The sequence below is a fragment of the Spinacia oleracea genome, chromosome 2 (assembly GCF_020520425.1).
Source record: "Spinacia oleracea cultivar Varoflay chromosome 2, BTI_SOV_V1, whole genome shotgun sequence".
Classification (NCBI taxonomy): domain Eukaryota; kingdom Viridiplantae; phylum Streptophyta; class Magnoliopsida; order Caryophyllales; family Amaranthaceae; genus Spinacia; species Spinacia oleracea.
In genome coordinates, this window is record NC_079488.1 from 66,162,830 (window position 1) to 66,175,642 (window position 12,813).

At 40.7% G+C, this 12,813-nt stretch overlaps 1 protein-coding gene across 2 annotated transcripts; it reads right to left on the reverse strand.

Annotated features, from left to right (window-relative positions):
* Positions 1-620: 620 nt before the first annotated feature.
* On the reverse strand, positions 621-4,967 carry LOC110775633 (inositol oxygenase 1). Of its 2 annotated transcripts, none has more exons than XM_021980241.2 (10): positions 4,657-4,967; positions 3,420-3,561; positions 3,211-3,292; positions 2,589-2,793; positions 2,383-2,495; positions 2,172-2,294; positions 2,004-2,073; positions 1,842-1,920; positions 1,672-1,753; positions 621-808 (listed from the first exon to the last, which is right to left on the reverse strand). In XM_021980241.2, exons 1-10 carry the CDS (start codon positions 4,685-4,687, stop codon positions 782-784), a joined length of 954 nt encoding a protein of 317 aa, XP_021835933.1. In that variant the 5' UTR covers positions 4,688-4,967; the 3' UTR covers positions 621-781. The 2 variants fall into 2 exon arrangements, with proteins under 2 accessions (XP_021835933.1, XP_021835932.1); XM_021980240.2 differs by having other exon boundaries at positions 3,420-3,564; positions 4,657-4,964.
* Between the last annotated feature and the right edge of the window lie 7,846 nt (positions 4,968-12,813).

Genomic DNA, 12,813 nt, shown 5'->3' on the forward strand with positions numbered 1-12,813 from the left:
GTAGTAAACTCCAAATCCGATCCATTTATAATTCGGACTCCAAAATTGCATCCATATCCATATCCATTTAATTTCGGACTCCAAAATTGCATTCATATCCATATCCATATCCAAATCCATTTAAAATTCGGACTCAAAAAATTGCATCCATATCCAAATCTGAATCAATATCCATATCCAAATCCAAATCCAAATCCAAATCCAAATACGAATCATGCGTTAACTTTACTTACATAGAACTTGTATTTCTTAATTTTAAAATAAATTAGAAATCCTATTTCTCATTTACCAAAATCTAATGAGTTTGTAATAAATTAATAAATTACAAATATATGCATTTTAATTAAATATATTAGATTCAATTAGGAACTTCCTTTTTAAAAAATGTTATGTACGAAACATAACACTTTGAAATAATTTCGGATTTGGACTCGAATTCGGACTCGGGTCGGATTCGGGTCGGAGTCTCTGCACACTCCATATCCGATCCATATCCATTCGGATTCGGATGTTTTTAATCGGATTCGGATTCGGATTCGGATCGGATCGGATTTTTTCCTTCAGATGGGCTCGGACTCGGTTCATATTCGGATGTGATTGCCATTCCTACCCACACGTGATTTTGTTCCCAAATGATTTTTTATTAAAGAATGATAAACGATAAATACATGCAATTGATAAAGGATAAAATAAATATACTCTTCTCATAAATTGAAGTTATTTGATCTCCAAACGTACATTTAAATTGCCTCAATTGTAATTACAGTGACTCTGAAAAGGTTCACCATCTTAGCTTGGATGGGAAATACTGCAATCAAAGGATAATAATATTGGGTAAGCAAAATACTCTTAATAGCTGTTTATACTGATAACAATACGGAACTTATTGGCTCTTTTGTCACAAGGATGTGCGTCCAAATATTATGATCACAAATCACAACTATACACTCTTCGACTAAATTTAATAGTCATGTTGATAGTATATTTATATGGAGTATATTTTTTTATATAGCATAGACTTGATCATATGAGAGGCCGGGCTGTACCAAAAATCTTTAACCCTACATGTCGGGCTGGGCGGGTCAAACCAAGCAAAAAGGCCCGTTTTAAACTAGGCCATATTTTTAACGAAAGTTGGGCCAAAACACGAAGATATTGGACCAGGATAAGCGACCCTTAGCCGTTGTACCTCAAATTTAGCCATAATTTTGCCAAAAATGGCAACCCAAATCGGATCAACTCAGGCCTACTGGGTTGGATCATACTCCCAGTGTCCCAAAATTATAGTCCTGTTTTCTAAATCGGGCGTCCTAAATTTATAGTCATGTTTCTAATTTTGGCTACTAATGTCCCCACTTTTTCATGTACTATATTAATTAAAAATGTATTGAAAACCCCACCTATGTACTATATTCCACTTTCCTATGTACTATATTCTCTTTCACATATACTTTATTCCACTTTTTCATACAACTCAATCATCATTTGTACTTTATTCCATTTTTTCATTTACTATATTCCATTTTTTCTTAAAACCCGTGTTTTTTGTCAAACGGGACTATAATTATGTGACGGAGGGAGTAATTCACTAGCTCTAGACCTCTAGACACTAGTGCAAAGATATAAAGGAACAACAAAACTTGAAAGAAGAAAAAGGTAGCTCTAATTTACCTTGTTTATAAGAGAAAGGTAATATGGCTTAACTTTCTCCACATCAACTCGAACTTTGCTCTTACTGTAGAGATCATATTTGCTGCATATCCACAATTTAAGTTAGTCAAACTAATCAATTAAAAAGTGGTTGTAAAATCAAAATTAATACAAAAACCGTGCTTAATTACTTGAAAACATGGAGCCATTTCAAGTTCTCCTTATCCTCATCATTCAACAAATGCATGTATGCTCCAGATTTATGCAATGCTGCAAGGCCATAAAAACAACATGTGATTATTTAACCTCCATACTAATCAACAACTGAGATTTAATTAGACCTTAAATCTTACCATAAAAAGAGTGAAACCGGATTACGAAAAGAGCTGCTGGAGGAAGAGTTGTGCCATTTTCTTTAGCCACCTGCAAATTTCAACAAAATTATACTTTGAATAAATTAGAATTTAGATTAAGGGAGTGATATTTAATTAACACGTTAATAAGATGAAAGTAGTAATTACCAGGTACATGTAGTCATCATGTCCCCAAGAAACCAAAACATTCTCTAGACCACATCCTTGAGAGTAAATACCAGACTTGGTGTTATAAGCAGGGTTGTAATGATCCGGGTTTTCCTTGAAATACTGATCAATTGCGAGCTTAATAAGTGTTAGTTTCTAATTATAGTGATTTGTATTAACTGATTAATAATCTCAATAACAATAATTTCACCTTGTGATGAACAATAGATTCATCATATGCACATCCAACTGGGAACGTGTCACCAACTACAGCCCACTGAGGAAGCTCTCCGAAGCTAGGATGAACAAGAACCTTTCCAAGATCTGAAACCATACACATCAATCATCAATGTAATTCATGTAGATGTGTTGAATTATAGGATAGTGCTAACTGCTAAGCGAGTTTAGCATATATACCGTGAATAAGGGCAGTCAAATGAAGCCAATCTTCATTAGGGTAGTCCTTCCTAATAGCTTCAGCAGTTTGGAGCAAATGCTCAATTTGAGGCTCATCCAAGTCAGGGTCACTCTCATCCACAACTGTGTTTAGGAGTTCACAACACTCCCATATGCTCATTTCCACCTTGTCCAACTTCTTGTAATCTTCCCTCATCCTTTTCACCTGCAATCCCATTTCATTGTTTTATTAGTTACCTGTCTACTTGTTTAGGCTTTGTTCTCTTCAACTTAGGTTATGTTCTCTTTTGTTATCTTCACTTTATTCTTATTGCTTATTAGATCAGAACGGAAAATTTCTGACCAGAATAGCAAAATTCACATAAAACATCCAGACATTAAGAAAAATTCAGACCAAACCAAATCAACAAAAGCAAAGACCACTCACACATAACATTTAGATCAGACCAAACCAGGCTAAGAAACTACAAAAATCAAACTAGACCAAGTGAATAGAACATAGCCAAAAGTCACGTAAATCTCACAATGCCTCAAGACACACCATAGCTAATTTGAATTTCACAAAAATTGAACAACAAGATTGAGATAAAACAAAAAATACTCTCTGCAAGAAAATACTTACAAAATCAACAGTTTGGTGTATATGATTCTGCTTGTAGAATTCTTCAACAGCATTTTTCCTTTCACTCTCTGCATCATAATCTCTGTATGCATGTAGATAAACAATGTTTAACAAGTATACTATGTTACATATCTTTCCATGTATATGTGACTTTTATTTTATATGGAAATGGTTTAATGAATGAGAAATATAGATGATGAATATAAGACCTGAAAGTTTTGCCAAAGGCATTGGTTTCGGGTGTCGAAAATCCATTGTCTGAAACCAATAACTTGGGTTCAGGCATTACAAATCCAGCATCCAGCACCAATTCATTGGTATCAAACGAAATGTTCTTGCTATTTTCTTGGACTTCTATAGCAAATCAAACGAAATATGCAAGTTAGGAATCAGAATTAAGGTTCAACTATACTTGGCCATTATCAATAATTAACAAGTCAGCCAATGTTGACTCTATTTTAAGAGAGGATATTCAGTTCAGATCAAGACAGGAATACTTCTAAACAAATTCTATATTATGATGTAGACGGGATTCAACTGATCTTTAATTCTGAATACCTCACTTTAACTGATTAAACTAGTTGGCGTCTACCTAAGCTAAGGACTACTATTATGTGATTCGCTATTATGAGATTGGGTAAAGGTTTATAATTCGCTGTCAATAGAAGTTTCTATTAATTTGAGGTCATTCTATAGGGTAATCATAAAGGTCGCAAGTTGCGACAACATTTAGTTGTCACAATCTTACGTGTCGTCGCAGTTTAATTGGTAAATATAGACGCCACGTAGGCTATGTGTCATCATGATATTTTTACTATCAATTTAGTATTTTTACTATGAAAACATGTAAATAGATTAATCGATATAAAAAAGGAAACAAATTAGAATATTAAAATATGTTCCAATTTAAATCATGACACATAAGCATGCCATCATGCCATGTCATCATTGTGACACTGCTTAAAGGTCGCGTGAAAGTTTAAATTTCCAATCATTTAAAATCTTAAATAAACGTAGAAAGCAACTTTATAATATGGGAAATCCAGCTAATTGTATAACGATGAGCTATTTGGATCCAGAGTATATGCACTCTAATTTTGCCTAAAATCCCACCTTATTTTTTTTTCTTTAACAAAAAAAACTAATCTTCCGGTAAGTATTCATGAGACTAGGTTTTCCATCCTTTGATAAATACTTAAAGATACAAATATCAACTATTGTGATGTAAACGAGAAATTGCATCTGGCTCTTTTTGGTCTTCCTATTTTATTTTGTTTTTCTTTTATTTGTAATATTAAAGTAGGAAGAACAAAAAGAGATGAAAGAAATACATTTTAAATAAATAAGCTAATCATATGAGTATAAATTACTCCGTAGAACAATACAACCTAAAATAAAACATAAAAAAGGGGCTCATAAGAAAAAAGTTGTGATTTTTTAACATACCGAAAACAGGCTCCTCGACGATAACCGTCATATTCACAAATAAAGTGTTGATGATGAGGCGCACACCAAAAAAGAATCAAGGAAAAGTTTGGAAAAATAAATGGATTTATTCAAAGAAGAGGAATACACGAAAAGTTTTGATGGTATGGGATATGTTCGATATGATTAGGGTTAGAGTATTTATAGTAAAAGATAGAGTCCTTGTTACCAAAATAGAGACATTGATGAGTCCTTGATTGAAATATTATAAATTTAGGATTTGATATCGTTCAATTCTCACCATAAAGGAAAGTAGTAATATGTCCTTGATAGAAATTAGGAGTTGTAGATTTGTCCTTGAACAACAAATACTATGTTTTGAATCTTCACGGGTGATATAATTTTATAAACATGAGGTTTGACAAAGCTGTCATCACCAACACACCATCTACTGTCCTTATCCACTTGCAAATCAAGCGCGTATCCCATATTTGAGAAATAACTTACTCATAGGGTGGTTACTAATCCAATCACAGATAGGATCGCACTATAAACTGATACCTTACTAATTTAAAACCCATACACGAGACTGATGATACTTGAACGGTAATACTTGGACAAACCTAGATCGGAAAGGAAAAATCTTTCCAATCGGTCCAAAACCTAGTCCAGTACAAATTAGTTCGATTTAAACTTTATTATATGAATCCAAATTTATTCCAATACAGTAAATAAAAATAGAAACTAGTTGTTCAAGGTTTTCTTTTGATAACCTAATATAAAATATTTCATAATGTTTGTAAATTTTCAAACATATTAATGGAGAAAATCAAATTTGATATATCCATACATTTGAAGGAAAAATCAGCCCGAAAAATCAATTTTTAAAGGATTTAAGATCAGATTGTACCGATTATCCGAAATTATATTTTTCAATCTGAAAATTAGACTAGTAGTGTCCGGTCCAATTTCATATATTTTTCTAGGTTGGACCGATTTTTGTTCACCCCTACTCCTAAATCAGAATATTTGGTCTAATTTTCGTGTTCAAATCATAATTTATATAAACCGTTTATGTTAAGTTATTGTTTCTAATCTTTTACGTATGTTTTATATTTAGAATGTAATCACTTGAAGTATTGATGGGGCCAAAAACTGATACCCGGAGAAAACGATAAGTTTCACGCGCTGAAGTAGGACGTGTACAAACGTTGATAGATTTGTTTAGAAGCATGCGGAAAACCAGATGTTGTGATTGGAGAGTATGAGTCAGCATTGCGTAGATATGATAAAGAGACCAAGTTGACGAAGATTTGTGTTGGCATTGAGTCACACCCAACCGCCCATTTATATGGAAAATCTTTTGTATTTTAATCCAATGGTTTGGATTTATTCGGAGTAATTAATGTAGAATTATTAGTACTCATATGTTGATGATATTCAAAATCTTTATGAAAAATGGTGTTCATGCTTAAATTACATTATCTTCCGCAGTGGTTTGTGGTTTGTGATTTGTGAAGCAACTATTAGCTGAACATAAATCAACCACACTTTTTAATTCCCCATTACTTTTTTTAATCCTAAATTAGTTGTAACGTTGTTACTCTGTAAATAACTAGTGTTCCGGTGTTGTAAAGATGGAAACAATGGGCTTCGAATGAAGGCCCTTTCGTGTGTGTTGAAGATCTTGCTTGTTTGAATGAGTAGAGTCCGAATTCACCTGCACAAGAGCAAAGTCACTAGCCTCGGGGGTGTTTCCGAGGAAAGCCCCTCCGATGCCTAAGTAAGAACGATGCTCGGATTCTAGAGAGAAGTTCTCTAGAAGAGTAGTCTTAAGGCGATAAATTGGACGTACCTTGAGGTGTGAGCCTTGGCGGCCTATTTATAGTGTTTGCATAATAAATGCCCATAGGTCATTTATTGCTTTTGGGCCTTGGGCCTTGATGGATGACTGACTAGCCATTGGTAGGTTTGATGCTGTTTGTTTAGAGCCATTGGGCTTTGGACTTAGTGGCCCAATTGAGAATCAATTGGGAGCCCAAACAACATGCCCCCCAGACCCGGTCCATTTAGAATTAAATGGGTGGGTTTCCAGTTGTCAGAAGTCCAAAAGTTCCCTCTTTTTTTTTTGAAAAGGGATGATTTGCATTGATGACAAGTGTTGGGAGTTGTATTGTGTCGTGGAGATCGTGGGTTGAGGAAGTTGATGCGCCCCATTTCTTTTCTATAAATACTGGGTGCTTTGCTCCTCTCGAACTTTTTACTCTTTCTTTCAAACCCATTCTCTCTCTAAATTCCGGCGATCGCAGTTTTTAAGTTTCTTCAGATCTACGAAATTCGGCCAGCTTTAGACTTCGGGAACTTGTGTTGTTCGTTTTATCGGCGAATTCCGCTTCGGATAAAGGTAATTTGTTTCTGAATTCTCCTTTCTTCTTCGTTCTTCCTTCTACCCCTCAATCTAAACCCTAGACCGAGAATTCGCGACCATGGCAAAGAATAGGGGCAAAAGCAAGTTCGTCGTTGGCTCCTCTAGTGAGAGGGAGAACGTGCCTTCGGGGAGGTTACCGAAAACTTCGAGGGGTCGGCCTTCGGCGAGGCCGGTGGAGAGGCGTTCGATTGGTTGGGATGCTTCCGAATATGATGTAGTTGGTGGGTCTAGCGTGTCTGAACGCGCAACTTCTGGTGAGAAAGCTGGTTCTTCGGGTGTTCGTCGTCGTTACCCCGAGTTTCCAGTTCATTGGACAGAAGCTGATCCGAAGGGCAGGTATGCCTCAATTTTGCACGAGACCACCAAGATCGACGGTCCGTTGGAGAAATCGGTCAGTGGTGACTGGTTGGTGGAAGCGAAGTTGGGGAATTATCATCGGAAGGCCGAGGAGCTATACGGAATTCAACACGCCTTGGGGTACTGGTGCGAGCTTCCTGAACAAGAGCGTCCTCGGGTGACTCATCCACCGAGAGGGTTCATTTCCGTGTACACTCATCATTTGGAGAATGGTCTCCGCTTCCTTTGGATTCGTTCGTATCCGAGCTTTTGGTGTCGTACAACATTAGTTTGGCCCAGCTCACACCCAAATCTCTGAGGCACATAATCGGATTTAGATGGGTGTGTGACTTTGTCAATTTCCCTTGCTCTGTTGCTATTTTTCGGGATCTTCACGATCTGGTTCTCAATCATGCTTCCAAGGGTGATGGGTATGGTTGGTGGACCATCGTCAACAAAAAGTCCCGAAAGAGGGGGGAGCCGAACTACATTACGGCGTACCCTTACCTTAGCTCTGACCACAATTGGAAGACGGAGTGGTTGCTCGTTCGTGTGCCGACGGATCCGAAGCATCCCAATTTTTATCGTCCTCCGAAGTGGTTCGTGGCTCCTGATCCTGATATGAGGGGTGTGGCAGCTCCGGATCGGAATCATCGCCACTACGTGGATCTCCTCCAGTGGTTCTTGGCTCAAGAGGATAATTATCGACTGCCGTCTAGCTGGCTCCCGAACCTTAATTACATTTTGCGGGAGGACATTCTTGCTGTTGCCGGTCTCAGCAGGATTTTTGACAGGGGTAGGTGTCTTTCGGCTGAGACCGTTTTTTCAGTGAGTTTGTCCTTCTCTTTCCTGTTTCGTTTTGCTGACATATTTTGTGCTTTGTTTTTGCAGAGTACGGATTTAGCTGCATTGATCCTAAGAAGTTGGGCATTTCTTTGGATTTGAAGACTATTCACGACCCGGCTCCTGAGTACAAGTTCGGAAAAGATAATCCTCGTAATCCTCGCCTGAAGGATTACGTGTTGTCTCCTTCGGGGGTTGCTCGGATATCCGAAGTTCGAGCTGATCCGTGGGATTCTGCCTCCTCTATTGAAGCTGTTCCTGTCAAGGTTGTGCTTCCTGTGTTGAAGACAACTTCGGACCCGGTGAGTGTTCATTTATAGGCTCGATTTTCTGTTTGTCTTTTTCTTTTTGGTTGGCCGTCGGCTAACGTCTTGGTCCTGGACCATCTTTTTAGGGTCCTGGGACTGACGCTGTGCCGCGTGCCGTTCCTTCGGTTTCATCTCCGGCTCGGATAGATATCTCTTTATCTAGGAACTGGGTACTTCACGCTTTTTTCTCTATTTCTTCCTTTTTCTTCTTTTACATTTGTTGACCCTTGGTCTCCCTTTTTTTAGGATCAACGCAAAAGGAAGGGTAGCACTCTTTTGAGGCCTTCCACGCATCCGAAGAAAGCAAAGGCTTCTCAGCCCTCGGAGAAGGTATTTGTTCTGACTTGGAGTTTTTTGTAGTCCGTTCTCCCTTTTTCCGAAACTGATCTTTGAACGCTTGCCATGTAGGAAGCGGTTTCGGAAGTCATGCCTCCTCCTAAGAATCTTCTTCACTTCATGCCCTTGCCAGGGCAGAAGTTAAAGAGTGTGGTGGTTGCTGAACCGCCGCCCGTGGACCAGCCGCTGATCGAGGAAGATATCATCCCCTCTCCACTGAAGCCATCTGCTGCTTTGGGGATCGAAATCCAGGATATCACCGAGGTGATGGAGGCGATTGAAGCAGATTTTGTTCCTGGCTCGGATGTCCCTGAGGTAGCTGAGGAGAAGAAGGAGTCTGTTGATCTTCCCTTCGAAAGAGAGAAGAGTCCAGACAAGGAGATGGTAGATCTCTCGGGCCCCGAAGCTGCGGTTCCCGAGGTTCAGAAAGAGGTTCCCTCTGCTGGAGAGGAGGAGCAGCCCGAGCAAGGTCTGACGAGGAAGAGGCGCCACTCAACTTTGGGTTCTACTTCTACCTCGGCCTTGGATAGGTTGATCCATGCTGATCCCTGTTCGGATGTTCCGTTGAAACGGATTCCCGAAGAAGTGAGGGAGGCGATGGCTCGGTATGCCAGGGCTCCGATTTTGGGAGAGGACCCCTTGGCTCACGTGGGATCCTTGGTGGGCCCCGAAGCTGCTCGGGAGAATCTTCTTCGTGCTAACCCGCAGTGGAGGGTTCCTGGGGCTGAAGAGAGGAATCCGGCTATGATGGCCCAGTACTATCTGAACGAGGTAATTGCTGGATTTTTTCTCTTGGAGTTGTGTTTTTGTTTTATGCTTTTCCTACTTTTGCTCATCTTTCCCTCGTTCCCAGGCTGTTTTCTGGTCCTCGTTCGCTTCCGAGTGCAGCTCGGTTGAGGAGAAACAATTGAGGAAATATCGTGAGGCTTATGCTCGTGATATTCCCGTTTTGGACCAGAAGGCTGGGCAACTCCTCTCCGAGCTTACGGAAGTCAAGCAGCTATACCTTCAGTATAGTCGCGAGGCTAGAGAGTCTGCTGAGAAGATCGGGGCCGAGGTTGGCAAGCTCATCTTCCGAGTTGAAGAGGATGCTGAGAAGATCGCTTCCTTTGCTGAGGAAAAGAAGGATATGGCCGCTAAGTTCGCTAGCGAACTTGAAGAAAAAGATAGACTCTTCCAGGAGATGAAGTCTAAATTTGAAGCGACCGATAAGGAGAGTAAAGAGGCAGAGTCGAGGCTCTGCCATTTTGTCAAGCATCGGGAGCTGATCCAGCAGCAAGCAGATAAGGTGCCTGTTCTTCGGCTGAAGCTCCAGGAAAAAGACGACTACATTCGGAGGTTGGAGCAAGAGCGAGTTGATCTCTATACTGCTGATCAGTGTAGAGAGCAATACTGGAATGGTATCTAGGGTGCTCGGCGCATGTTTGCGAAGCACATGCCCCATTTCCCTTGGAACGAGAAAGTTCCCCTCTGGATGCAGGCCGAGGACCACTTGGTGGAATGCCAAGCTGATCGAGACGAAGCTGAGGCTGAACGCCAAGCTGCTCTTGCAGAGGCTCGGGCCCAGAAGGCGACTTCCGAGGGTGATACTACTGCTGGGGGTTCTTCGAAGGATGCTCCCCTAGGGGCTGCTCCTGAGACTCCCAAGAGTTAGGGATTCGGGCAGTCGTCTTCTTCAGAGTCGGTCGGTTCCAGTTGAGGACTTCCGAATATGTGCTTGCCTTTCCCCCTTTTGCCTCGGCGCTGTGTTGTACTCATTTCTTTTTGTTTTCTTAGTACTTCGGTAGGCCGGTATTGTCTGTTGATGGCTGCCGATTTTAACTGTTTCATTTTGTTTTCAATTTTTGAGGGTCCTCGGGTATGTACCGAGTTTATTTGATGTATTTGTACTTCCCCCAAATATTGAATGAAAAATGAATGTTTGTTACTTGGCTGCTTCTTTTCAATTTCGTACTTTCGCAATTTTAAGTCTTTGAATCCGTAGACTTTTCGAGCTCTTCTTTCTGTAGACTTGTTAAACACCCTTTGATCTTGCGAGCTCTTCAAATCCGTAGATCTGTTAAGAGACTTTTAAATTTGCGAGTTCTTCCAATCCGTAGATCTGCTAAGAGACTCTTTAGTTTTGCGAGTTCTTCAAATCCGTAGATCTGCTAAGAGACTCTTTAATTTTGCGAGTTCTTCAAATCCGTAGATCTGCTAAGAGACTCTTTAATTTTGCGAGCTCTTCAAATCCGTAGATCTACTAAGAGACTCTTTAGTTTTGCGAGTTCTTCAAATCCGTAGATCTGCTAAGAGACTCTTTAGTTTCCAGACTCTTCAAATCCGTCGATCTTCTCAGAGGTCTGGATTGTTCTTCCGATCTCTTGTGGTTCGGAAACCTGGGCAAGAGATCGCTAGTCTGCCTCTTAGTTATGACTTCGGCGATCCGTGGATCTGAGCCGAAGTTTTATAACTTGATTCGAGCGACTGTTTGTTGCGAACAAGTTTTATCTGGGTATCGCGAATCCGAGGATTCTGGACGATTCCCTGAAGTGTATGATTTGGTCATTTCTTGCATTTTATCAAGGAATGGGCAAAGTCAACCTGTTTTTAGTCTCGGATTGATCAGATCCGAGGCTGCATGTATATATAAAGGGACAATAAATATAGAGATAAGTTTAATGAAACACATGGTGCCGATGGCTTTCCTCTTCTCATTAAACAACTTACTTGGTTTACAGACAGAGATCATACAAAATATTTCTTGAGAACATCGGTATTCCAATGGTTCTTCAAAATTGTTCCATCTAACTGTTTCAGCATAAACGTGCCTGGCCTTTTTTCGGAATGGATGATGTATGGTCCTTCCCAAGTGGCTGAGAGTTTGCCATGGATCCGTCCTTTCTGAACCGAGGCGGCGTTTCTGAGTACTAGATCACCGACCTTTAGGGGTCTGGCGTTGACTCTTTGGTTGTAATGCTTGTTGACCCTCTGCAAATAGGCTGCGTTGAGTGTCCTTGCATCGTTCCGAGCTTCGTCCAGTAGATCGAGAGCTTCGGACAGAAGTTGGTTGTTGCTTTCTCCTTGGAGTCCATCATACCTGTTGTATGCCTGGATCCTCAGGCTTTCTGTTCCGATTTCCACAGGGATGACAGCTTCGAATCCATATACAAGGTGGAACGGTGTTTGCCCGGTAGCTTCTTTCTCAGTGGTCCGAAGGGACCATAGCGTTCCGGGTAGCTCTTCTAACCATTTGTTTTTGTCATCCTCGACTCTTTTCTTGAGTGCATTGAGGATGAGTTTGTTAGCAGCTTCGGCTTGCCCGTTGCTTTGTGGGTGGCAAACTGCCGAGTAAGCTAGGTGTATGCCGAACTGTTTGCACCATTTTTGCAACGGGGTGTTGTCGAACTGTTTCCCGTGGTCGAAGACCATCAGTCTTGGTATGCCGAACCTTGTGATGATGTTCTGCCATATGAACTTGCGGACCTGAGGTTCGGTGATGGAGGAGACAGCTTCAGCTTCGATCCATTTGCTAAAATAGTCGACTCCTAGAATCAACCACTTCTTCTGGTTCGTAGCTGAGGGGAAGGGACCAATGATGTCTAACCCCCACTGTGCGAATGGTAAGGGATACAGTGTTGATTGTAGGGTTTGAGCTGGTTGATGGATGGCTGGTGCGAACTTTTGGCATTTCTCGCATTTCCTTGCCATCTGCTTTGCCTCGGAAACCATAGTGGGCCACCAGTATCCGGCCCGAAGGGCTTTATGTGCCAATGTCCTGCCTCCGATGTGGTTTCCGCATATCCCGAGGTGGATTTCTCTTAGGATGTAGTCAGCGTCTGTTGGACCCACACATTTTAGCAGCGGAGCAGAGAATGATTTCCTCATGAGCTCTCCTTCGGCGCTGATGATGAACCACTTGTTGAATCTTTTCAGTTTTCTCGCCTG

What these genes read in the sequence shown, in the direction of transcription:
- LOC110775633 (XM_021980240.2), bottom strand. Translation starts at nt 4,687, where the DNA reads ATGACGGTTATCGTCGAGGAGCCTGTTTTCG. An exon ending in TACACCAAACTGTTGATTTT is followed by an intron (nt 2,794 to 3,210) that starts GTAAGTATTTTC and finishes ATGGGATTGCAG; the next exon opens with GTGAAAAGGATGAGGGAAGA. An exon ending in ATGATGACTACATGTACCTG is followed by an intron (nt 2,074 to 2,171) that starts GTAATTACTACT and finishes TGAAATTTGCAG; the next exon opens with GTGGCTAAAGAAAATGGCAC.